Source organism: Phacochoerus africanus, chromosome 1 (genome assembly GCF_016906955.1).
Source record: "Phacochoerus africanus isolate WHEZ1 chromosome 1, ROS_Pafr_v1, whole genome shotgun sequence".
Classification (NCBI taxonomy): domain Eukaryota; kingdom Metazoa; phylum Chordata; class Mammalia; order Artiodactyla; family Suidae; genus Phacochoerus; species Phacochoerus africanus.
Window position 1 is genome coordinate 11,219,690 of NC_062544.1, and position 25,963 is coordinate 11,245,652.

General features: G+C 49.0%; 1 protein-coding gene and 1 long non-coding RNA gene across 8 annotated transcripts in view; both read left to right on the plus strand.

Annotated features, from left to right (window-relative positions):
* The first annotated feature begins 738 nt into the window (after positions 1–738).
* SAP30L (SAP30 like) lies at positions 739–14,576 on the plus strand. Of its 5 annotated transcripts, none has more exons than XR_007134070.1 (5): positions 739–938; positions 5,040–5,162; positions 7,356–7,454; positions 9,294–11,783; positions 12,286–14,576. XR_007134070.1 is itself a non-coding variant. In XM_047773135.1 (4 exons), the coding sequence occupies exons 1-4, from the start codon at positions 741–743 to the stop codon at positions 9,420–9,422; spliced, it is 549 nt and encodes a 182-aa protein (XP_047629091.1). In that variant the 5' UTR covers positions 739–740; the 3' UTR covers positions 9,423–14,576. The 5 variants fall into 5 exon arrangements, 1 of the variants encoding a protein (XP_047629091.1); XR_007134054.1 differs by having other exon boundaries at positions 9,294–10,472; positions 11,563–14,576; XR_007134075.1 differs by having other exon boundaries at positions 9,294–10,472; positions 11,834–14,576.
* Positions 14,577–17,731: 3,155 nt separating this feature from the next.
* The window catches only part of LOC125123593 (uncharacterized), a 101,442-nt gene continuing 93,210 nt past the window's right edge, over positions 17,732–25,963 (plus strand). For 2 of the 3 annotated variants that reach the window (XR_007134097.1, XR_007134095.1), the window contains exons 1-3: positions 17,732–17,821; positions 23,665–23,770; positions 25,035–25,286. This is a non-coding gene — a long non-coding RNA (uncharacterized LOC125123593). The remainder of the gene's footprint in view (positions 17,822–23,664; positions 23,771–25,034; positions 25,287–25,963) is intronic. The other variant, XR_007134110.1, reaches the window with a different exon arrangement.

The following is a 25,963-nucleotide window of genomic DNA, read 5'->3' on the forward strand; positions in this document are numbered from 1 at the left end:
AATGGGACGCGCCAGCGGCGGCGATGGCCCCGCCCAGATGGAGAAAGCCACCAATGGGCGTGCGGCGGCGGGACTTCCGCTGTCCCGCGGAGGGCGGGGGAGCGAACTGTTGTGGTGCGGAGCGTTGGGCGGGCGGCGGCCAGGCGGCCCAGGGGCTGCCGCGGGACTCGGGGCGCAGCCGAGCTGCTGCAGGGGTGGGGCGGGCTCGACGCTCCGCGGGGCCCGGGCGCCGCGGGTTCGAGGCCGGGCCCCGCGCGGGGAGGCCGCGCCACCCCGGGAGAGCTGCCCAGTGGCGAGTTTGCCCAGCAGCCGAAAGAAGGCGGGAGCCGGCGGGGGCCCTCGGAACCCCCTGGCAACCCCGGCCCGGGGTCCCCGGGGAGCGGCTTCTTCCTGGGACGTTCTCTCGGACGTCCTCGCCGAAGGGTAACGGTTCAGGGCCCCCGGCAGAAGGCGCCGCCGGGTGACTCCCGGCGGGGCCCTGCGAGCCGCGGGAGCCAACCCCGGCGCCGCGAGCGGAGAGGAAGGGGCTCGGCGGAGACGCGGGGCCGGGCACCGAAGGACCCGGAGCGCGTCGGAGCGGAGCGGGGCCTCCCTGGCGCGGGGCAGGGCAGCGCCTCGTCTGGAGACGGACTCTGGGACCCTCGAGAGCGGGGGCCTCGGCGACCTGCCCCGCGGGGAGCGCGGCCGCGGAGTGGCCTGCGGGGGACCCTCCCCCAGAGGGGCCGGCCCGGGGCGGGGAAATGAACGGCTTTAGCACCGAGGAGGACAGCCGCGAAGGGCCCCCCGCCGCCCCCGCCGCCGCCCCGGGCTACGGCCAGAGCTGCTGCCTCATCGAGGACGGCGAGCGCTGCGTCCGGCCCGCGGGCAACGCCTCCTTCAGCAAGAGGGTCCAGAAGAGCATCTCGCAGAAGAAACTCAAGCTGGACATCGACAAGAGCGTGAGTCCACCCCCGCCTGGGCCCCCGCGCCGGGCCGCTCTCCGGCCGCTGCCCGGGGCTGCGGGCGGGACTCGGGAGCCCTCCCCGCCCTGGGCCTCGCCGCCCTTTATCTGCACACTGAGGAGTTGGACTCCGGCTTGCAGAGGCCGCTCGAGCTCTAACTGGGGCTCTGCCCAAATCCGGGAGGTTGGTGGCGGGAGGCTCGGAGGACCCTTCCCGCCCGAGAGGATTTGACACCAGTTTTTAGCTCGTTTATTTGGTTTAGATAGGGGAGCAGGAAGAGGTGGCTTCATTTCGTTGGCCCCTGAAGGAGCAGGTATTAGGGAGGGGTGATGAAGGGAGCCGGCTCTCCTCCAACTTCTCCCTTCTTCCCGGATCCCTGTGATTCCTTCCAAAACGGAAAGGTGGCAGTTACTTCCCTGTATGCGGCGGCCTCGGTTGCCGCAGAGGGTCACCAGGCTCGCCGCTTCGCAGGCAGCGGTGGAGAAATGGGATTTTCAAGGATGTGGCAGCACTAGGGCCGAGACCTGCTCTTGGGAGGTGGCTCTGGCAGTCGAAGTGACTGGAAGGAAGAAAATCCATGTTTATAGGGTTCACTTCTTTAGAAATGCCGGGGAGGGTGGGGTGGGTAATTTAAATTTGAATAGAAAACTTTTCCTGTGTGATTCCACCACTTCACCAGTTAACTATTCTAAAGATGTGCCTATTGTCAACCAATTGAGAACTTTTTAGTTTGACATCTGTTGCTGCAAGTCTTCTGTGTCTGCCTGGTGATTAGGAATTGGAAATGAGTTAGAGGGGTATTTAATATTCGGGTAGACCGGCTAAGTGCTTCACATCCATTCTCTTCTAGAACCAAAGTTTCTTCGCTCTTGGGGGGATCAGAGATTGTTCCTTAAACTGAAAGCACCCTCACTTGTCCACCTCTGATTTGAAACTGAAACTGAGGCTCAGAGATAGGAAGTGATGGTGCCAAAGTCACACAGCACCTGTGAGGCTGGTTAAATTCTTAACTCCATTGTCTGATTTACCTGCAAGCCCAATGCATAACCACATCTTTAATGAATAAAAAAAATTTCCCTGCCCTTTCTTCTAGACTCTTCCCTTCCACCCCCCCCCCCTGTTTTTTTAACAATTATATTTGCAACTCTTGAATGGAAAGATGCTATTTTTAAATGATTGAGGGTGAGTTGATAGCTTTCTTACTACAAATCTCTATCAGTAAATGAATAAATGAATGAAAGGAATTCATCTGCATGAACGACTGGCTAGACCCTACAGTGGCCTTGATTAGGACATGTATTGAAGTGAAATGCTTAATTCTAAGACAGGAATGAATTCATCCTCATGGAAACACTGCCCACCTACTGTGTAGGTTGTTGGGAGCCTTTACTTGAGCAGCTTATAATAATATTTTACACTCTTAAAAAAGAAAAAGAAATTCCCTGTTCTTTCAAACCCACCATTCAAACAGTTGTGCTGCTGTAACTGAGGCTCCATTTTCCCGGTAACCCCACTGGAAAATCTTTGTTGGGTCATGTTGACCATTTCACATGTGCTGGAAGAGAGGCAGCCTGAGCCTGGCACTAGGGTTCCCAAAAGGTAATGCTTTTGAAGGAGTAGGGTTTTGAGGTGGAATCACTCACAGTTTGTTTCAAGGTGGTGTTGTAGAGTCATTAATTCTGAAAGGGATTCTATTTCATTCTCACAGGCTTGGGCAGGAATTCAATTCTAAGTAACTGCTGTGTTACAAGAATTTTTAGCTGTTGCAGAAAGTGAAACAGAAAAAAAAAAAACCCTGGAGCCTTTTCCACCACCCTCCTCCCTTCCTCCACCCCCACCTCCCCAAAGGCCATTGAGCTCTGAAATTTCTGAAAGCCAGTATGTACTTGAAAATGGTAGGGAGGAATAATGACTATTTATCTTGTAAAAGGGTCTAGGAGAGAACCTTTTTAAATAATGGCACCTTAAATACAACTCAGTCCGTTTTAACTCCTTTCACGTAGGTATTGGCAGTGTTCTGTGATTTATTAAGATACAACATGCTTTTGGGAGTTCCTGACGTGGCTCAGAGGAAACGAATCCGACTAGGAATCGTGAGGTTGCGGGTTCAATCCTGGCCTTGCTCAATGGGTTAAGGATCTGGCATTGCCGTGAGCTGTGGTGTAGGTTGCAGATGCGTCTCAGATCTGGCATTGCTGTGGCTGTGGCATAGGCTAGCGGCTACAGCTCCGATTAGACCCCTAGCCTGGGACCTTCCATATGCTGAGGATGCAGCCCTAAAAAGCAAAAGCAAAAAAAAAAAAGATATAACATGCTTTCAAACATCCCTTCACTTAACATAGATCTGCTTTTATCCGGAGAGAAAAGTGGAAGTGGAGAACAGTATGAGGAAAATGTTGCAGTAAGGAAGGGACCTGTGCCAGGGGTCAGAAGGCCTGGATGACCTTGGCCAGGTCATTTCCTCACTCTGGGTGGCTTCCCTTTACCCCTCTGTAAAATGAGATGGAAGCCCAGGGAGTTTCCCTGGTGATTGGTATCTCGACCTGGAATCTCCCAGCCTCAGCTTTAGGAATCTCTTCTTCTGCCCATTCTTTTTCCAAGTCTGTCACTCTGTGAATCTGAGGGACAGCTTAGTCTCTCAGATTTTACATGTGGAACTAGCTAACATGAGAGCCAGCTTCCTATCAGGGATGTGGAGTGTGCTGTGAGTGTGCTTTCTTCCCTGATAAAAGCATGTCCAGTAGTTTGTACATCAATTAGACGGGGTTCTTTGAAACCATGACACATGCTGTGTCTGAAAGTCCTTTGACAGAGTGGAATCTGGCAAAGCTATTCCAATTTGTCACCATATGTAAATGGGACTTTTCCTGGCCTAAGCTGCTTGGAGGTGCAACAGCATTTATTGGATACCTGCAGTCTCTGCAAGACACCATCACAGAATAAACTTAAAGCTACTCCTGACTCACTAATCCAACCACATGAAGGTACTAATTCATCTGAATAAAAAGCAATTTTCATTATTTTCTCCATGAAAAGGCCTGAATTAATTACACTGGTTTCCTATCAGCTTCCTTTTATCTTTAAGCATTTGAGGAAGAAATTCAGAAGTCTCTCAAGAACATTTGTGCAACATCTGGTTCAGTGTCAACAACCCCAAGTCATTTACACAGGCATTCAGTTTGCTAGGTTTTTGAATAGCTCCTCCAGCCACCCCGGTACTTTATTCTTAATAAAAACACGTTCTTCCCATCTCAGCTGTGGTTGCCGCCTTCACTTACTATCACGCCTCCAGCCTGCATTAGAAAATCAGTGCTAGTTAGTATCCAGGTTCTTTTCTGTGGTTCCACTTTGTGACAGTTTCTGCACCTCTTCCCACTTCTCTGTGGATCACTTGTGTGATGATGCAGGAATTATAAATTGATACACAGAGAGAAAGTTGTTCAGAGAGCTGTCATCATAGCTATTGTCAACGTGAAGTAGGATGTCCCGCCTACCCTTACCACAGTCCCTTCTTTCATGCTCCCAGGGCCAATGTGTTCCAGCTCGTTGGAAGTTCATAACTCCTCCAGATCTGAAAATGTTGCCTTACGCCCTTCTTCAAAACCCTGGGGGGCGAGGGTGGGGACTCTGTCTTGTCTGAATGTCTAAGCTGTTCTCATGGCCCCCACGCCTGGATGTCTCATGATGCTCCTACACAGGCAGTCACCTCCACCTAAGTGACACGCATTCTGCCAGCCTCGCTTGAAACTTAAGTCTTGGCTCTTCCCATCTGGGATGCTTCTTGTCTACCTACGACCTACAAAGTCAGGCCTCCCCCCGGGCTAGCACAGCTGCAGGGCCCTTGCCCTTGGCCACGTCGGCACCATTTGTTGTCCTTACCATTCAGGGGACTTGGTTTATGGTGCACCGCCTAGTGTGATGGTAGCCTTCTCTTGGAGGGGGTCTCCTTGTGCAACTCTGTAGTAAACTTGTGGAAATGATGGTTCTCCCGTCTGTTTCTCCAATGCCTCTCGAAGAAGAGAAGCTCCAGAATTTGACAGGTACCTGGTGCTGTTTCCATGGGATTGACAACTCTGACTTTAATCTGCTTTCCATCAGGTAAGGCACCTATATATCTGCGATTTCCACAAAAACTTCATCCAGAGTGTACGAAATAAAAGGAAGAGGAAGACAAGTGACGATGGTGGAGACTCTCCTGAGCACGACACAGACATTCCCGAGGTAAAAGCCCAACACGGCAGTTTGAGAAGGCAGGAAGGGTGGGCTCTGATCTGATCCTTCCCTCGCCTGGGCTGTCTATGAGGTAACTCTAGTCCCCTGGTGTTGCTGTGGCTTATTTGAAAAGGGAATCGTAGAATCCCAGTAATACGGAGTCTGAGAGCTGGAAGCTTAGAAATCAGCTGGTCCAACTGCCCCACCGTGTTACAGACACTCAGTCACACAGTTTGGGGGCTCTAGTCTAGTGCCCTCTCTAGTAAGCCGTGCTGCCTTTCTGCAAGAAGCCCCTGACAAGTGCTTAAATACAACCACCCTGTCCAGATTTGTAAAACTTTGTTTTCCCCTTAAAGTTGGAGACTGTGTGTCTGTGGATTGGGGGAAGTCACTTCCCTCTCTTTTCTGGTCTGTGAAATAAAGAACCTGAGTTGTCAGGTTCTACCAGCTCTGATTCCTGCTCTAGGCTTGTTCCCAAAGACCTAGTCCAAGGTCAGTTACACTGGCCCAGAGTTTCTCAACCCTGGCACTGTCGACACTTGGGGCCAGATCATTCTTTGTGGTGGGGCTGTCCCATGCCTCATAGCATCCCTGGCTTCTGTCCATTAGGTACCAGGCACACCACCCCCTGAGTCGTGACCATCCAAAAATGTCTCCAGACATTGTAAGTGTCCTCTGGGGGACAGAATCATCCCCTGCTGAGAACCATTGCACTAGACCATAAGCCCTTGGCTTCTCAAACCAGAAGACTGCCTTTCCATGAAGGTGCCACTATCTATTAAGCAAGGCTACAGGAAGGAATATTCGATTTTTTTCTCTCTAAATTGTTTTCACTTAAGACTCAGCAAAAGAAGAACCGTTTATAATGTACATTGAATATTTGACGCATGAATATTTCATAAGGCAACCGCCTGTTAGCACTCAGAGTGAAAATGACTGTGTGGGAATAGAAAGAGTAGGCGGGCCTTTGTCTGCAGAGGCCAAGGAAACCTTTGGAAATACGGTCCTTTCCCTCTGCCCCTCCCTGTGTCCCCTTTTCTAGCGTTGGTGTACCGTATCTTTCTAATGCCTTTAGCATTATTATTATTTTACAAAGAAATGGATGTATTCACTTTCTAAATGCTTTTCACCAAAAAAAAAAAAAAAAAGATTTGAGGAATGTTTGAAAAGAATGAAGGACTTTGGTCCCTCATATTGATCATTCATTTTGTTTTTTAAGTGCTCTCCACCTGCCTGAAGCAAGAACATCTCTTTTAGAGGCAGGTAAAGGCAGCCCAACTTTCTGGGCCTTCAATATTTCATGACTGTGCAGCTTTCCTCTCTTCCTTTGTTAGAAAAAAAAAAAAAAAAGGAGGGCCCTTTCCCCTCTGTTACCCAGTCATCGGCAGAAACCCTGACCCCAGCCTGATGTTCCCACTCGCTGCGGTCGCTCTGAGCTTCCCTGGAGGGATGTTAAGGATTCTCGTACTGGAAGGCTGCGCCTAGCGGAGAACGGTTTGAGAACAGCGGCGCTTCCCTCAGTCCTCCTTCATGCCCCTCTGTCCAGTCTGCCCAGCTCTGGCCTGTCTTTCTCCAGGACGTCCGTCTGCTTTTACCTTTGCCCTCCACGCCTGCTGCCTGCCACTAGCATCACCACCCCTCCTGAGCTCAACTCCACCGTCTCATTTCTGGATCATTGCCATAGCATCTTCCTCTGCCACACCCTTCTCCCCCGCCCCCACTTCCCGCCCTGTCCCGATCGATCTTCCTACAAACCACAGCAGATCCAGCCCTGGAACAGTACCTCCAAGCTTGGATAGCTCCTGCTTGTCAAGACGTGCTCCTAGCCTGGCTTACCTTTAAAACCCATCATGAGCGCCTCTGACCCCCTAGCCCATCTGTTCCCCTCCTGGCTTTCTGCGTGCATGGCCTTCTCTCATTCCCTATTCTAGCTCTGTTCCTCACTGCCTTTCTAAGCGCTGCCTCTCCTTAGTGAAAGCTTCATCACCACCATCAGCCTTCTGGGACCACCCCTCCCCGGCCAGAATTCTGTTTCCACTGTTCTGTCCTCCCAGCCTACTAGTCAGCAGTGGCCATTTCTAAGACTTCTTTGCAGTCCTCTCTATCCCCACCCTACCTGGTGTAGTGCTAGGCACATAGTGGGCTCTCGGTGCGGCCTGGCTGGTCAGGCGATGGATCATGTGTTTCTCCTCTTCTTTCTAGGTTGATCTGTTCCAGCTGCAGGTGAACACTCTCCGACGTTATAAACGACACTACAAATTGCAGACCAGACCAGGCTTCAATAAGGCCCAGTTAGCAGAAGTAGGTGGACAAAATTGCCCTCAGAAGAGGGAGAGCCAGCATTGCGCTTCTGACGGTGACCTTGACTCTCCCTACGGCTCTGTGTGTTTGTTGATCATAATCCCCTCCAGAGCTCTGGAAGCAACTTCCTCTTTCCTCTTTTACGCAGTTTGGAATCCCCCAGCTTTAGACCTAGAATGGCCTGGTTTCCATAAAAGAAACCAGGGCACAGAGAAAAGAAAGGACTTGCTTAAAATCACACAGCAGGTTGATAGGTTGGAATCTCAAGACTCCTGATTCGAAGTCCTGGGTATTCTTTTGTTTGTTCATCTATTTGAATCTTGTTTTGCAAGATTCTTTCTAGATATGTTCCATTCTCCACATGGGGTGTGTCAGATTAATCACCCCGGAACCTTCACTCGTGTTCTCTAGGAGCTCTTTTTCTTTCTTTGTTTTTTTTCTCGCTTTCTTTTACCATGATGTTGGTAATGGAAGTATTTATTGTAGCGAAAGGAGTGCAAGAATGTTTTCTCCTGCGCTGAATCCTTAACACAGTTCTGGGCGTGGGGTGGGAGTGCTCCTTTGGCCTTTATTTTAATAGTCTGACTTCGAGCCGAGCTACTTCCGTCCTCTTGCATTTGTGGGGGTTCCTCTCATCCTTCTTTTCTAAACGTGTTTTTCTGCCTTTTGTAGAAAGCTGGGAAAATGATGAAAAGAAAAATGCAACCCTACCATCCAGAGACAACTGCCCTGTAGTTCTAGTTCCCTGACTCCAGGTGTTGTCTGTGCTATACACCTCGGGCCATCCAGAGATTTTCTTAAAGCCTCACTGCCCCACTGGTTGTTGGTCTTTCCTTTAGAGGTTTCTTGCTGACCCATCATTTTTTCATCAACCTCTTTTTTGTGTGTGTTTTTGCTATTTCTTTGGGCCCTGTGGTATATGGAGGTTCCCAGGCTAGGGGTCGAATCGGAGCCGTGGCCACTGGCCTACGCCAGAGCCACAGCAACTCGGGATCCGAGCCGCATCTGCAGCCTACACCACAGCTCACGGCAACGCCGGGCCGGATCATTAACCCACTGAGCAAGGGCAGGGACCGAACCCACCACCTCATGGTTTCTAGTCGGATTTGTTAACCACTGCACCACGACAGGAACTCCTATCAACCTTTCCTTAACTATCCAGCGTCCAGATAAAACATAGAAGCACATAAGCCTTTCCTACTTGAAGATAGCATTACCCACTTGCCAGTGTGTCATCCTCCCGCCCCCAGTGGGTGGGATGGGATGAGGTGGGGCAGGAGGAGACCAGCATTCTCAGGAGCTGTAAAATAAATCAGAGCAGCGGGTCTGCATAGTAAATGGTGAGTTTTTCTTCAGGTCTGATGTGTCTTTCAAGAGGTAGTTATGTACTATGTAGATGATTTGACGGGTCAGACATTTAGCATCTGTTCAACTGGCTGGTTATTTGACACAATTTTTAAAAAACACTTTTCGGCCCAGTTCCAGGACCAGAGCGGTTATGGCAGCAGCTGGGCAACCAGAGCAGTCCCGGTCTCTTCCTCCACAGGGAAGACCTTGAGCCTCTGCCATGATGGACAGTTGGCTGCCTCTGAAATGGAGCTGCACCTTGGGAGTGTTGTGGGTTAAAGTGCCGCTCTTGGCAGCCTGGAAACCACATCACCTACACCTGGGAAGGCAGGGCATGCTGAGCTGTGTGGCATTGCAGGAAGTTGTGCAGGGACCGTCACCGCCTCCATTGCTCTGGAAGCAGCTCGCCCTTTCCTCTTGTGCACGATGTAGAATTTGTGGCCCTGACTTATACACAGTTTAACGGGCTCTCTTTTTCCCCCTCCCCTGTAGACTGTCAGTCGACACTTCAGGAACATACCCGTGAACGAAAAGGAGACCCTGGCGTACTTCATCTACATGGTGAAGAGTAACAAGAGTAGACTGGACCAGAAATCAGAGGGCGGCAAGCAGCTCGAGTGAGGGTGAAGCACGTCTCCGGGGAATGAGGTGTGATGCTTAGTGCACAGGTGACATCTGCTACATCTACACCCATAAAGACTGTTAAATTTTATTGTAAATAAAAATGTTTGAATGGCGAATACTCTAAATCTTTTCGGTCAGGAGGCTTGTATTCTCATGATTCAGCATGTTATACACAGACTTTCTCTTAAGGCAACTACTGGACTGAAAAAAAAAAAGATCAGAATGAGAAGGAAAGAAACGCAGTGTACTGCCACATTCAACAAAGCATTAAGTCATTTCTGCCGGAAATGTAGACGGACAAATACTTTGGTAGGCACCTTGCAGTCCCACACTGCCACAGGTGAGGTGTAGCCCAGGAACGGTGGCAGGGTGAGGCTGGCAGTGGAGGTGTATGAGCACGTCTGCTGGGATCGTAGACACCCCGCTTTGTTGCAGGCTTTGTCATTTATCAGCAAATCAGCTTGACACTGGTCCCCTCACCGGCCTTGTGCCTTGCATACAGTAGGCACTCAGTCAGTATTTGGTGGCTGGTCCAGCTGTCACTAACAGTGCCAGTCTTATAATGATCTGCTTCCCACCTCTAGGTATTGAGACCTCTGCTGTTTCTGTTGCTCACCACTTAACTTCCAGAGTGCGGAGGAAGTCCTAATGCACCGACAGGAGGTTTCAGGGCAGACGAGGACAGCAGGGCAGCCTCAGGCGCCAAACTGCATTCGTGGAGGCCCCAGAAACACTGGTGCAGAGGCCTTCCCCCTTCCTGCCCCCGGAGTCCTGGCCCTCTGTGTGCCCTCCACGCTTCATTCTTCGGGGTGAAGCTATGTATTTGACTTGAGCCATTCTCCTGGGCCAGAAATACTTATCAAAGAGAGATATTTAGTGGTTTGGGGCTCATGTTTTTCTGAAGTAATACTTAGTTCACAACCACAAGAGGCCGCCAAGGACAGTGTGATTCCTGCTCAGAAGCCCAGCTCTGGGATAGAAAATCTGACCGGCCGTGACTTCTTGGACTTGGGGGTCAACAGCAAATCATGGGTTTGAGCAACAAAGGTCAGTGCCATCTAATTTTCATTTTTGTGAGCAATTTGCCTCTCTTTTAGGGGGAAAGATTGCTAAAATTTATTTTTTTTAAAGGATTAGGAATTACCTGATTTTGTGTGTGTGTGTGTGTGTTTAAAGACGCAGATTCTCTATCAAAGCCAAAGTATCCTTTGAAAACAAAGCTTTATATCCAGAAGTATGCTTTTGCAAAATTTTCTAGTCATTGTGTTGGGGGCCAGAGGGTGTGGACAGGGATTGGGAAGAAAAGGGAAGAAAGGACTTGAATTCTAATTTCTGACCATCTCCACACATACTGTGGTCAGAAGTATCACTGTCTTACTCAGTTTTAGTTCTGAGTTCTTAAGCCTTAAAGAATATGAGCAGCAGTGGACAACCTGGCCTGGTAGGGAGTTTTAATATCTCACAGGTGGCTGAGTCTAAGCATCCACAGAGAGAAGTCAGAACAGCCGCGCCCCCAGCAGGGTGGTGGAGCGCCCAGAGGTCTTGGTGCTGTGGAGCATGCTTTCCCTGCACGGAGACGGGGCCACCACTCGCACTAAAACACCGTGGGTCCCATTGCAGCTACGCTTTCACCAGTGTTCACAGTGCATGTCTAGCAGATTGCAGCCTTTTAAAATACGTATAAATGAATAGAGAGAGAGCAAACTCTAGACTGTGAGGGGGTCTTATTTTCATACACCTGACTGTGAATGGCACATCGGTGAGCTCTCTGCCTGTTTTTAGTCATTGAGATTCAGTACATATTTAGAGAGTGTCTCACTATTTACAGCTGAAAGCTGTTGGTGGGTAGGCATCAAGAAGGCTCAAACGCCTGTGGCTTGTGTTGGTTTTTCCCTGAGAAGCTGAGTTAGAAGGGCTTTGAAGACATCCAACAGCAAACCCTCTTTGCCATGGGCAGTGTTTTCTCATCAGGCTGGCCTTTGGGGGCAGATGGGGTTAAGGCATTGGTAGCCAGCTCTCTGGAAATGTCCACATCTTACTGAGGGGAAAGAAAAATGTATCTTTCTGATGTTTGAACCAAAACTGTGGGTGTGTAGGTCACGGCACTGCTTCTTTAAAAGCAAATCTGTGTTCCCAGTCGAGAGAGACCGCAGGGCATTTCTGCACAAGAAGCTGTGGTGTTCGGCCCCATCTCTTCCTGTGTGTCTGTACAAGTGCTTTTTTCCTGCGTGGAGCCTGGGGAACCTCTCCCGCCTCAGCCGGATGCTGTGTGCACTCCAGGCCCAGGCCCTCTTCCCTCTAAAGTACTTCGGAAAGTGGAAGTTGTGGGTGTCTTTTCAACCTTTGAAAACATGTCAGGTGAGAGAAAAGACAAAGCTCTCTGAACTTATGTTTTTTCTTGTGTGCAGAAATCTGTTCTTTGATAAGACCACCAAGCCACTTGCCTTAGCCTCTTCTGCAGTTTCCCACAGCTTCATCTGCGGGCAGGAGAGTTCTGCCTGTTAGAAATGGTGGGCCCTCCAAAGCAACCGGGTCTGGCTTCAGGGAGCAGTGGGGTTTGGGGAGGGCGGCTTTGTATCTCACCTGTCAAGGACTTGCACTTCGCTCCACCTGTAACATTGCAGCATTGCCTTCTCCCCTCTTGGTGCTCCTGGGCGAAACTGGAATATAAACTCCAGAACTGGTGTTGGCGCCTTAAGAGCACGGCTCCTGCCTCCGTTCCGGCCTGGTGTGGTTCTTTCATACGCTCCGAAGCTTGTCACTCGGAATTGTCAATATCCTGCTACTCATGATGCTTCATTTTTAAGGTCTTTAAAAAACAAGTGGACAAAACTTCTTATTTCAACAAATGAACCCTTAGGTTGGCAACAGTGTGTGAAAAAGATTTTGGCTGAATCCCTTGAAAGAAAGCAACTGAAGGATTCAAGATCGGTGGTGTTAAAGGAAGAGGAATTTCACTGATGTGATACAGCCGCCAAGTTGTTAGATGTTCCTGTCATGGCTAAACAGTCACAGCTAGTCTTCCAGAGAACAGATACTCAGAACTGTTTATAGCTGGAATGTTGCAGCTACCTTGGCATTTCAGCTGTTTATTTTGTGGGAGCTTTTTGTTAATATCCCGCAGGGCACCTGCCTGGTGGAAAGCAGAAAGTAGGAGAGGGCTCTCACCGTGGGGCCCGGCCACGGACCCCAGGGCTGTTGCTGCGTGGAAATCAGCTGAAGGCTCTCAGTCATTACCATGACTGGCAAGATCCAAAAGTTGGGAAAGGGCCTTTAAGTCACCCAGTCCAGCCTCCCCATAGGTGCTGACATTCTGCTGACGACCGCCCACCAAGGGTTTGAGCAGCCTGGGCTTAAACACCTCTGAGGACAGAGAACTCACTACCTCCTGGGGAAGCCTGTTCTATTTTTGTAAACCTCTGGCTTTTCTGTGTTCTCCATAACTTCCATCTGAGTCCTCTGCCCAGTAGGGGGCCACGTTAGTTGGCCAAGGACCTCATTGCTGGCACTGTCCCAGGGCACAGTGCTTATCTTTTGGAAAGAGCAGCTAGCAGATAGACACCTTGGTGTCCTGGCTGTCTGTCCTTCCCCTGAGTATGGGCCCATTCAGTTCCTTGTTGGAGATGTCACGGAACCCCCATCAGGCTCATTACACTCCTTGACCTTGCTGAAGCTGATGGGGGAGGTCGGGGGGAGGAAGTGTTATCTGCCTGCTAAAACTTACCTGAAGACAGAAGAGGCCTTAGTTTTGTGCTTGGCTCACAAAAACCGATGCTCTCATCTCTAAGGAAAAGTTTTAGCGGGGAGATTTAAAAATGTGGTCATTGCTCTGTGTGGCATCGAAAGGTTACACGGCCACCGAGGGCTTGTATCTTAAGATTCCTGCAAGAACAACTTCACTTCATTGTTTTTATCGAGAAAACAAAGCTTAGGAACTTGGGGGAACCACACGTCTCAGGGTCAGAGAAGTACCGTATTTCCAAGCTGGAAAGTCCTTTAAGGTTGCCGCTGCCTAGTCATTAATTTTTAGGGATGAGGAAACAGAAATTCGAAAGGGTTTACTTACCTGAGTGCGGTGGCACCACCTGGGCCAGCCTCTCCTCCTGACTTGCCGGGCACTCGTTTCCAACTTGCAGCATAGCTGTAACCCAGCCTGAAGTGAGCTGCCCTTGGATCCTGGAGACCTTGCCACTGAGCAGAGTTTTGCAAGGCCAGCGTGGCTCTCAGGGACTGGGAACCAACTTGTAGGACGCAAGGTTGTGTGTAAAGATCAGGAAGGCAGTCAGGTGAGTTTGCCAAACCGGGGGAGGGGAGAATAGAAGTAGCCTATAATTTCAGACCAAGGTTCAAAAGTCCTGGCGGGAAATGTGGTGTTGTCCTAGAATCTAAATTCTCATGAAATACACTTGCCGTGTGGTCAGTGGCCGCCTTTCAGGTGGCCCTTGGAGGTTGGGTAATTCCGGTGACCCTGACTTGGACAGACACAGCTCTGTGGCCCTGCCATCCGCAGCCCTGTCCCTGTGAGGGAGAGAGGCCGTTGAACTGAAGGACAGGTGAACTCAGGATCATGCCCTGGGAAGCATGGTGCTTTAGGGGTGCCTTTGTAGTCCTCTCCTTTCATGACAGATTGTTTCCAAGCTTATGGTCAGGAAGGGTAAATTGATCCCATGTTTTGAGGTGGAATCCACCCAGGGGCAAGGTGGGCCCTTTCTTCGGGCCGGGTGGTCTACCCTCGTTGCTTCACCCAGCTTGCATCTTCAAGCACAAGCCTTTCGGTTGCTCTCGCCTAACGAACACATCTTTGCTGATGACAGAGGCTTGTACAGAATCCCTGTTTCACGTGTCTGTTATGTGTTATGCCCATCGGAGTGTTGGCGGGGGTGCGGTTTGTTTTTATTTTTCCGTTTTGTAACTGCCTTATCGAAAAGCAAGTGCCCTTCCATTCCAGGCCTCCTCATATTGTACGTGTTTCCTGCCAAATCGGGGGGATCATTTGTATTTTAATTTTGTAATCTATGGCTCTGTACTGTTGAAAGGCTCTCGATTCTGTGGGGTCTCCTTGGTATGTATGTGACTTTTCATGTTGCAATATCACACAGATGGGACAGCCCGACTTTTGCTCTTAATAAACGATCTGAGTGAGAAACAAGAGACACACTCTGTGGTTCTCTTTGAATGTCCACTTGGAGTTGAGATGCTCTCACTTGTGCATGTGGCCCTGGCTGTGCGGGACAGTGACTGACGACAGCAGTCCTTCCTCCCGGTGCCACGTGCCTGCTCCCCCTTCCCCCTCCACTCCCTGGACGCACCGCACAGGTCCAGGTCACAGAGGTCTGGCCCTGGCCTCCCACTCACTCGCATGCCTCCCACTCACCCTGACTGCAGGTCGACCACCTGAGTCTTGCCCTGAGTGCCATGTGCCATACCAGGTACCCTGGCCACATAGCTTCACTCTAGGTCTCCAGTTATCCTCTATAAAACAAGAGTTCCGGAGTTCCCGTCGTGGCTCAGCGGAAACGAATCTGAGTAGCATCCATGAGGACGCAGGTTCGATCCCTGGTCTTCCTCAGCGGGTTAAGGATCCCATGTTGCTGTGGCTGTGGTGGAGGCTAGCAGCTGCAGCTTTGATTCAACCCCTAGCCTGGGAACCACCATATGCCACAGGTGCGGCCCTAAAAAGGCAAAAAAACAAAAAACAAAAACAAAAGTTCTGAGTAAATTGGATGGCGGGTTGCAAATTGAAATGCCGGGGGTGGGTGGGGATTAGTGTGCTTAAACTAGAAAACAGGTCCCTTCTAAGGGCAGCTGCCACTCAGCTCCAGCTTCCTGTTGCCCCAGAGGAATGCCAGCCCTGAGTGACTAGCTGTCACAGTTTCTCAAGAGAAGCTGGAAATACAGAAACAACTTCATATAAATATTCCAGTGTTTAAATGTCTCAAAAACTTATCTTTAACAGTGTAAGGACTCACATTTCTTCACCTGCAGTAGAGCCCTGCTGCTTAAAGTTGGTCCATCATCCGAACGCTTATTAGAAATAGAGAATGGGAGTTCCCGTCGTGGCGCAGTGGTTAACGAATCCGACTAGGAACCATGAGGTTGCAGGTTCGGTCCCTGCCCTTGCTCAGTGGGTTAATGATCCGGTGTTGCCGTGAGCTGTGGTGTAGGTCGCAGACGCGGCTCGGATCCCACATTGCTGTGGCTCTGGCGTAGGCTGGTGGCTACAGCTCCGATTTGACCCCTAGCCTGGGAACCTCCATATGCCGCAGGAGCGGCCCAAGAAATGGCAAAAAGACAAAAAAAAAAAAAGAAATAGAGAATGGCTGCTCTGCCTCACCTGCCAACCAGCCACCGAATCGAAGGCCCCAGACAAGTCACATGCTAGTGCCAGGCTCTCTGAGTTGAGCTGGAGGCCCTAAGGCCTCTGGGATGAAGCCCCTTGCCCAGCCAAGCTTCAGACGCAGGGCTTTCATTTCCAATCTGTCTCTAGTGTCACTTTACTCCACCTCTGTCCTCAGCAGAATGAAAGGGAAGAAATGCGACAAACATTTCGCTTCAGGTTAGTGCACTAGAAGTAACACGCGCTAGCTCTAACGTTTTAAACAGCACCGAGCTTTACAAGTGCGAGTCCTCCCCTCAGCACCCTCACCCTCTCCTTCCACTCCCACGTAACTAAAGGTAGAGGGTGACTTTAAGGAGGCATTTTGGGGGGCAGAAGGGTGAGGAAGCTCAGCTGCCACTACGAGCCCATAGGGTCAGTGGTGGATTGCTGCTGAATCTTTTAGAGGATCCCTGAGCTGACTTCCTTCAGGAAGCAAAGGTCCAGTCTTCATACCATGTTGTCCCTTGACTTGAGGTATAACAGAAATCGTTCCTACCGCTCCTGTCTGCTGCCCTCCTTTTCTTTCATAGGTGACCACAGAGGGCTGCCTCTAACCCATCACACGCTGCACCTCAGACAGGTGCTTTGTCACCAGGCTTCCCACAAACTGGCTGGCCTCTGCTGGAGTCGACCTCCTTGGACCAGTCATGATGGAAGGATAAACCTACATCTTACTGTAGTAGCATTAGGACAGAAGTTCCACTAGGAACCAGATACCTTTTTCCAAAATAGACCTCTAGAATATTGACTGTTAGATCCGTCGAGGCCCAGCCTTTTGGAAAGGCAGCGCTTGCCACCTTCCACCCTCATCCAGATCCCCTAAGAACTCTGTCACTATGCCAGTTCCTGGGCTCCCCTCCCAGATTCTCAGCATGAAAAGTCCAGGGGCTGAATTTCAGGAATATGAAATTTTAAAATTTTCCCAAGTAAGACTTAAGCTCAATAAAGTTGAAAAGTACTAATCTGATCCAGAGGCTTCCCAGTCCAGCAGCTTCATCCTCATCAGGAATGCTGGTTCGCAATTCCCAGCAAGACCTACCTACTTTTACAAAAACTCCTGGGGAATTTGCACATCAGGTTTCGAAACCACTGAGTCTAACCCCCTAAGGCCAGAGGGGGAAAGTGTGGCTGTGTTCAGTCTCAGATGGCTCAGAAAGTCGAGAGCCCGAGCAAATGTAGTGACTTGCACAGCTGCAAAGACACTATTCAGACGAATGAATCATCAGAATAGATAATCTTCACTCTTGGGGGTGGGGGGCGGGGAGGAACAGAATGAAAATAATCTTTGGTTCCTAGCACGGTGCCTGGCATGTAGGAGGGCACGACAAATGTCTGGAATCGCATCTTCTGTTTACTCAACAGTTTTTCAGTTTATAAGGCTCTTCCACGTCCAGGTAGAACAGTAGCCATCAAGTGCAGCATCCATGCATCCAACCTCTCTACAGTCACAGCAAGTAGGAACTGTTACCAACTCCAGTTTATAGAGGCTAGATGCAGGCTCAGAGAGGTTGAGGAACTGCCCACAGAATGAAAAGCCCTCCTGGGATTGGATCCAAGGGGCATCTGATCCTGGGGACACTTGTCAACTCCGCCGTCAAGAGTCAGGAACATTATGTGCTGAAGCCTTGCAGCCGCAGGAGTTCCCCTCGTCCTGGTCCACTGCATTCAGTAAACTTTAATGAGGAATTCCTAGAAGTCAGAGACTCTAGTTGGGAAACATAATAGAGTTTAATGGAGGTTAACAAGGTACATCCCGCTTTGCAGTCAGATTTTAGTTTACTAGAACTGAACAGAGATGAACAGACCCAGGAGGTGTAAAGGCACCTGTGCGAGTTAATGGGGTTAATGAAACTGTCAGAGGTCGGCCAAGAGGGGCAGAGCTGGAGCACGCCTCCGTTAACACGTCAACCTGGCTGAGGGCAGCAGACATGTATTAAACAGCGGGAGCCTACCCAGGCTTGCCTCGGGCACCATGGGTAGCAAGGAAAAGGAGGCCACAACCAACATGCCAACCAGGGTGAGTCCTAGTTGGTGGGATTTGGAATTTTACTTTCTGCTTTCTGCTTTCTTGGTGTTCTCGAAATTGTTTATTGTAGACGTGAACCATTTGCACCAAAACTGTAAAATAGCAAAACAGTTTTTGAAGTGTTCTCCTATCACTTACTCTCTGCTTGCATGGTTTGTTACGCATTCCTAAAACCAGTTGAAAACATTAAGAGAATTGAAACAACAACAAGACGACCTTAAGTTGGGACATTCCTTACTGTTAATAGAGGGCGGTCATCTGCTACCTCCGTGGGTTTTTGTCGCACACTATGAAATAGTAACGTACAAAGTCACAAAGTGGGGAAGGCAGATCCTCCTCTTCCACTTCCCAGACTAGTGTAGTTTTTTCACTGAGCACTTACGGTGTGACAGGGCCACCATTAAGGACTTTACTGTAAGTACAATTATTCTGTGTTATAGACGAATGTGAAATGGCTTGTCCAAGGTCCACAGAAAGTGGTGGGGGTGAGTCAAACCCAGGTCAGTGTGACACCAGAGCCTCCTGTGCCCTTTTGCCTACTAATAAGCTGATTTCTCACAGGAGCTTTGTTTAGAAGAGTGAAGGATTGTCGAAGAATAGGGGACTGATTTTAAATTATTGTACATACATCAAAATTATAAAATAATACTTAATGACAGGAAGATATTCATATCAGTTTAGAAATACAGATATGGATGCATGTATGTGTATGAGTATATATGTGTGTGGATGTGCATATCTATACATTGTATGTATACATTGTATATATACAGATATACAGATGGCCCTCCAGGTCCATGGGTTCTGAACCCAAGGTTACAAGATGCTAACTGTACTAGCTATTTTATTTTACTTTATTTATTTTATCTATTTTATCTTTTTAGGGCTGCACCTGCAGCATACGGAGGTTCCCAGGCTAGGGGTTGAATCAGAGCTACAGCTGCCCGCCTACACCACAGCCACAGCAATGTCAGATCCAAGCAGTGTCTGTGACCTGCAGCACAGCTCACGGCAGCTTTGGATCCCCCACCCACTGAGTGAGGCCAGGGATTGAACTTGCATCCTCATGGCTACTAGTCAGATTCATTTCTGCTGCCCCAAAACAGGAACTCCCATGTACCAGCCATTTTATATGAGTGATCTGAGCAGCCACAGATGTTGGTATCTGCAGGGGTCCTAGAACCAATCCCCTATGGATACCAAGGGAAGACTGTACCTACAGTGTGTGTGTGTGTGTGCGTGTGTGTGTGTGTGTGTACAGTTATCTATTTTATTTGCCTGTAAAATAGAATAATAGCACACACACATGTACTTGCACACACACATGCCTGCATCTGTGACAATGGCCGTATCTGTAGGCATGTCAAAGCACCTATCTCCCAACTCCATGTATAGGCAGCCATCCTCCATCTGTATCTACGATGCAGAGCAAGGGCAAATGTCAGGAAGGAAAGGGTTTTCTGAAGATCAAGGGAGCTTCCTGGAAGAAGAGGCTTCTAAGCAGGCCCTTGAAGGAGTAAAGTTTTGACAGGAGACAGGTTGAGGGGAATTCCATTGCAAAGCCTCACATGTCAGAGCAACGAGCTTAGACTGGCATCACCAAACCTGCTCTTACGAAAAACCAAACCCAGCAATGAAACGTGGTCAAGAAGATATCTGAGCTCTGCCATGAGCCAGGTGGCTGGGGGAATTTGGAAATGGACTTTATCTTCCAGGAGCTGGGAATTTCACAGGAGTTCATACCCCGACAGGGGTGGAAAGCAGTCCTGCTGAAATCCCAGGATCCATGAAGAAGCCTTGGAGCCTTTTGTGTTCTGATGAGGAAACCGGGCATAGTGAGCTCATGTCATCTTGGGAGAAGCTGTAAGGCTTAGCATTACATTTGCTTAAGTTGGCTAAGGCAGCTAATGAGACCTCCTGAGGGCTCATGGCCACCAGCAAGATTGCACTGTGCTAAGAGAGCAGAGGAAGGACACCTGTGCCTGGCCAGACCCCTCTGAGGATCTAAGAGGCTGGGCCCCAGAGGGAGTAGAGCAATCAGCTGGGCAGGGGTCAGCCAGCCGTGTCAGTAAGCTACTGCCTGAAGCGAAATCATATCTAATGAAGCTTAATGCTGCCCAGAGAACAAAGACTGAGAGACTCCAGCCTGCCTACGGGGTGAAGCTCAACTAGGTGAAGTTGAACTTGGATGAGGCAATTTAAACTGTCCAAGGACGTTCTACCATCTTCAGTGGTAAGGGCGATTCCTTTCTGGTTGCCCACATCATCTTCAAATGCATACTCTTCGTGTTTCTATCCAGGAATACTTCCAAAACTGAATATGAAAAAGTGGTCAGGATGACATACCTGCAGCCATATAGCTATTATTTATTAAACACCCACTAGGTGCTGGACACTGGGCTAGAATAGGTGCTGTTCATTCATTAGGTGCATGGTTGTAATCCTCACATAGACCTGCAAAGAAGCTATGATCAGTTTTCAGATGAGAAAACTGAGCCACAGAGAAGTTAAAACCAGAACTTTATAGTGAGCCGGAATTTGAACACATGTCAGCCTGACCTCCCATGCACAATGCAGCCTCTACCATGGACAGAAATACAATATGAACAGTGTGGAGAGGATGGGAGGGTAATAAAAGCTGTTAGAGAAACTCAGGATCCCAGTGGTCTGGGGCATTGAGGGGGAAAGAGCCCACTGCATTCCATTAGCCCAGAGCATTAGTGACAGAAGGATTACCAAGAGATTATGTTTTGCTCAGTGGTTCCTATCCAAAGAAACAAAAAATGTGTGATGCATTTTGGACTTTACACAGTAGGGAAACCAAAGACCCCTGCCCCAAGGTACCTTCAGAGGAGGAAGACTCAGAGATTTTAGACTGCAAAACCCTAATGTCGCTTGGGAGTTAGCCTCACGCCCAGGACTCCTGGCTCTGTGAACTCTGAGCCCCCTCGCTGCTCCTCTGAACTGCTAAAGAAAGCTAGAAAAAGTGTGCCCTGGCGCTCTGGGGTTACTGCCTAGGGAAGTCTGGAATCTTGGCTAATTTCTCTACACTGAACAGAGGAGGGGCGTGGCCACCAGGTGGCGCCCTCCCCTTAGTGGCAGCCGCAGGCCACCTGAAGGAAAGCATAGGGTTATTTTCCCTGACCGGTGCTTGGCTCCTGTCTGGTGAATGCCTTGATTCAAACCATTGTGAAAATCTGGACAGTCGAAGCAGAAAGCGATCTCTGGTTCCACCCCTCATTTTACAGATGACACCAAGGGCGAGTGGGAGCCAGGAAGTACCCAAGGTCACACAGTAGGCCAAACCCCTTCTCTTGACCTCTGGGTCTAATGCTTTTTCCACCACACTACTGTCTCTCACTCCCACAGACAGCTCCCACACTCCACCCTGGGACTGCTAAAATTCTACCCTGAGCCAGAGCTGGCTCTCAGGGCCCCTTTACCTTCCCTGCCATTCCCTGTTGCTTCCTAACCAGGCCCTGGAGTCCAACCCCAACCGCCTCAGCAGTAATAATAGCTCATGTTTACCCCTCCCTACTCTGGGCCAGGCCAAAGTTTCCCAGTCATTATGTAATCATTGCTGGATCTTCACAACGTCTCTGCAAGCTCTTCTGCTTTCCCTTTTACAGAAGAACACTCAGAGAGGTTAAGAAACCTGCCCAGTGTCACACAGCTCATCTAGCCAGCTCATCTAGCTGTGAGTACAGGCCTGTGGGCCAGTCCAGACCTCGCTGTTGACATTCACCCAGTCTCTTATACTATATTGTCCGTTTCAAACCACTGTCAAATAACTTCCCATTTTTGCCTGACAACAGTTCAGTGTGGTGAGGAAAGGAAGTGTTAGCCCATCTTAGAGATTAGACACTGCTCAAGAGGATGAGTGGTCACCTGACTCATAGGATCCTTGGATCTGGAACCCAAGGACCCACCCCTGGGCAGGACACTCCACATCTCACTGGCCAGCCAACCTATATCCCTGCTGATGTCCCTGAAAGTCCAGGAACTCAGCAGTTAAAAGTGCAGGTTTGGGAGCCAGCCGGGTCTGGGTCTGCCTGCCAGCCCTGCCACGTAATAGTCATGTGACTGTGAATAAATTATATATATGCCCTCAGTGGTTGTTGGGACAAGTAAATGAGCCAATATAGGTTGAGCACTGCTGCTGGGTACATAGGAAATACTCAGTAAGTGGCTATTTTTTTTATAGTTTTTTAAATAATTCAATTACCTTTGTTATTTTTATACTCGTACAACCTGATTTTAGAACATTTCCATCCCAACCCCCCAGAATGGTGGCTGTTTATTGATATGATTAACTAAACCTCCATATTTAATATTTCTGCTATGTGAACTGTAAGACCTACGCTGTCCAAATGGTAACACTAGCCATGTGTGCTGGCTTTTAAATGCTTGAAATGTGGTCCAAACTGAGATGTGCTGTAAGATGAATAAAACTAAGCCTGATTTCGCTCAGTATGAAAAAAAAGGGGGGGGGGTGTAAAATACCTCATTAATAATTAACTACATGCTTAAATTATATTTTAGGCATATTGAGTTGACTAGACATATAAATAATATAAAATGTTACTAAATTTAATAATAATTTCACCTGTTTTCCTTGATTTTTTTAATGTGGCTACTAGAAAAATTGTATTTACATACATGGCTCCCATTGATGTCTTGCATTAGGAGAAATGTACTACTATATTCATGGATTAAGAGCACTATACTACTGTAGAGTACTACCTTAGACAGTTTTAAAAACTCAAGCGCTGCAGCCTGCCGCTCTGGGTTTACCTTAATGATGTGGAATGTAAGTGCTTTGATTCAGGAATCCACTCCCCTGTCTGTGTGCCCATAGGCAAGTCATTGCAACCTCCGTGCCAATCTTTCCAAAACAGGCAAGCAAAAGTAAATCCTCCATGCCTCCCAAGGCTATTGCAAGGATTCAATGAAACACTAAGTAGGTCTGCTCCCCAACACCATGCTAAGAGCTCTGCACGCCTTATCTCATTCGACCCTCACAAACCCCAGGAGGTTGGGGCAGTGATCTCAGCCACTTTGGAGATGAGAAACTGAGGCTCAGCAGTGTTCAGTAACTTGTGCAGGGTCTCCTAGGCACTGTCAGATTCCACACCCTGCCCCAGAAGTAGAGGGGTTAAGCAGACAAGAAGAAAAGAAGTGCCACTCCCCGTGTGACCTTGGGCAGGTCCCTCCCTCGTGCGGGCTCTTTTTTCCCCTTCCAGTAAAATGGGAGAGGGATTGCCCCGATGGGTAAGGATCTTTGGGGTCCCAGTGTGAGGGGCTGCTTTAACATTTCTCCTCGAAAGTCTGATGTCTTCCGTTGTCTATTCTGTGGGGATAAATGTGCATTTCTGTTTGTTTTAATAACATCTGTAGGAGCTTTATATAGTGTCTATGTCTGCTTACATTAGACGCTGTGTATTATAGTTAAGAGTCGTTCACTATTTCCCATATAACCCTTGTTTTTTATGGGTTTGGGAGAGCTCAGCTGTAAAAACTCTCTTGGCTGAAAAAAAATTTTTTTTCAAACAAATTAGGTTTAAAGCAGGAGGCTGGTTTCAAACACTTTAGAGCCTGCATATTTTTCCTTAGCAGTCACTTTTCATTTAAAAATTAGACTGGCTGATTTCTTAGTTTTGTTTCTTTATGAAGATTTAGCAAAAACCATAAGCTTCACTGCTGGCTCCCTGAAAAGAAAGAAGGTCCCAGAGCCTTTTGCAAGAGAGCCTTGGCCTGCAGTCTGCAGACTGCCAGAGAGTCCCAGCTCAGTCTTTGACTGCTTTGTGACCCTGAGCTGTTCATTTCCCTTGCAGGGTCTTCCTTTCTCCTCCTGTCCATGAGAAGCATAACTCCTGCCCTTCTCCCTTCTCGTCTTGAAGGAGAAACATGTGCCTGTAGAAGTGAAAGTACCGTGGAAAGGTGAATGCGCTATACACACATTGTGGACTGCAAAGAACAACATGCTGAGTTTTTCACCAGCAGAAAGTAGGTCCTTACAGCCAGTGTTACAGTCAGGAAAGAACCTAGAAGTTGAGGAGCAGCCCTCTTCCTCATTTTACAGATGGGACCCACTCTGAGCCAGAGCAGAGGAAGCGGGTTCCAGGGGAAGGCTGCAGTTAGACGCCCGGATCCCTTCAAAACCCCCTTCTCTCGTTCTCTACTTACTTTGGGGACCAAAGAAGATCAGACAAGGAGAGGCTGTATTTGTGCACGTACACACACACACACACACACACACACACACACGAGATGCTCCAAGATGTAGGGAGAAACTAGGGCTCTGGAAGCAGACAGACCTGCCCTTTGATCCAAGCCCAGCCTGCCTTTTACCATGTATGTGACCTTGAACAAAGTTCTTCACTGCTCTGAGCCTCAGCTGCCTGTGTATGAACCTCATACAAGCCTTGTGAGGCTGAAATGAAATAACACATGCTAAAGGCTTAAATAATTTCCTTAACAAAATTTAACTTGTTATTATTTCATGTATTAATAGGTTTTAAATGTAAGAAAAAGCCACATGTACTGTGTGGAAGTAATAAACCCTTCAAGACAAATATTTACTATTGTATGTTAATTGATGGTGATTATTAGGATTATTTCTTATTCATTATTTACACCCACAGAGCCTAGCACAAAGTGAGCACTCAATTGCTGCATGTTGAATAAACAGTCTACTAAAGTAGTGGCCACAGGGGAAATTCGAAGGATATTGCAGCTTAATCTTTTATTGCAAAAGTAATACTTATTCATTGTTTTATATGCGTAGCTAAGCAGGAGGAAAACTCAAAATTATCCTTATTCCCACAGCTCAGAGGTTGAGGTGTAAATGTTTTGAGGTACATCCTTCCACTTTTTCTCCATGAATGATATTTATTTATTTTTATGTGAAGCCCGTCACTATGGATAGTCTTTAGGAACGGGAGAGGGGTTTTTTTGTGCCCCCTCACTTCTATCGTGAACAATCTACGTATCAATTCCCATATTTTTGGTAAGGGCTGAATAGTAACCCACTGAGAGATTTATTTAACCAGTTCTGTCATTGTCACACTTTGGAGGTCCTTTCACACTTTTCACTCTCTAGTAAAACAGTCCTATAGTTAAAGTTTCGTAACATCAGTATTTCCTTGCCATAAATTCCTGGAATTTACTGTGAAGTTAGTGATCATTCCATTTTCTCTCCTAGATTTAAGAAAAAAGAGAGAGATGTCCTTACTCCAAAGTTAATAATGACGCCGCTCTCTGCCACAGCCAGGTGGAGGTAGGTGTCTGATTAAGCACGCTGCACCCTGGGAGAGAATAAGAAAGTAAAAGGCAGTCTCTAAGGCTGCTCCACGGAGGGAGGGCCAAAGTCGGGTGAGAGGCCTGTGAGCCCTGAGCGGGGAGAAGAGCTGGACCCCCGAATCTGGAGCCCCGACGACGACGACGACACAGGCAGGTTTGTGAAACCCCGGGAGCAACTCGCAACTCCGTTCTGCTCCGGGGTTCGGTTTTTGCCGCTGGAGGGAGGGCCGGGACTGGGGCTCGGCGGGCGGGCGGGCGTTCTGGGCGTGGAGTAAGGCTTGGGGGAGATGGGAGGACGTCCGGGCGGGCCCCTCCACGAGCACTGGCCCCCTGTCCCTGCTCACGAGTGCTAGGATTGAGACGGGACCCGGCGTGGTTGGACCGAATGCGAGGCTCCCCCGCTGTCTTCTCTAAGAGGGTCTGCGCCAGCCAGATGGGGTTTTCGGAGGAGGCCAAACTTGGCGCGTTGTACCCCTCGGTACCCTCTCTCCTCTCACTGGCTACAAAAAAGCAGAACCCGGGTGCGCATTCTTCCCATGCCTAGGATACTTCGTCGTGCTAAAAATAGTCGCGGGCGGGGTGCTCTGCGTAGCGCCAGCGAATGGTTCGTAAATTAAACTCGAGTCCTGGGTTCGAATCCAGAAAAGGTCCCCTCCGCGCTGGCTGCCCTCAATCGGTTGCTCCCTGTCTCAGTTTCCCCGTGCGTGTCTGCATTTCTAAAGGGCTCCTCAGCTCTTGGTAAGGAGAAGAAAAAAAGAAAACTCGATTTTTCTTTTCTGCTTCTCCCCGAGGGGCCGTGGGGCCCCAGGCCAGGTACTGAGGCCGGGGAGG

Coding starts and splice junctions, on each gene's coding strand:
- SAP30L (XM_047773135.1), top strand. CDS start 741: ATGAACGGCTTTAGCACCGAGGAGGACAGCCGCGAAGGGCCCCCCGCC. Junction 5,163..7,355: donor ACGACACAGACATTCCCGAG/GTAAAAGCCCAA, acceptor TCTTCTTTCTAG/GTTGATCTGTTCCAGCTGCA. Junction 7,455..9,293: donor ATAAGGCCCAGTTAGCAGAA/GTAGGTGGACAA, acceptor CCTCCCCTGTAG/ACTGTCAGTCGACACTTCAG.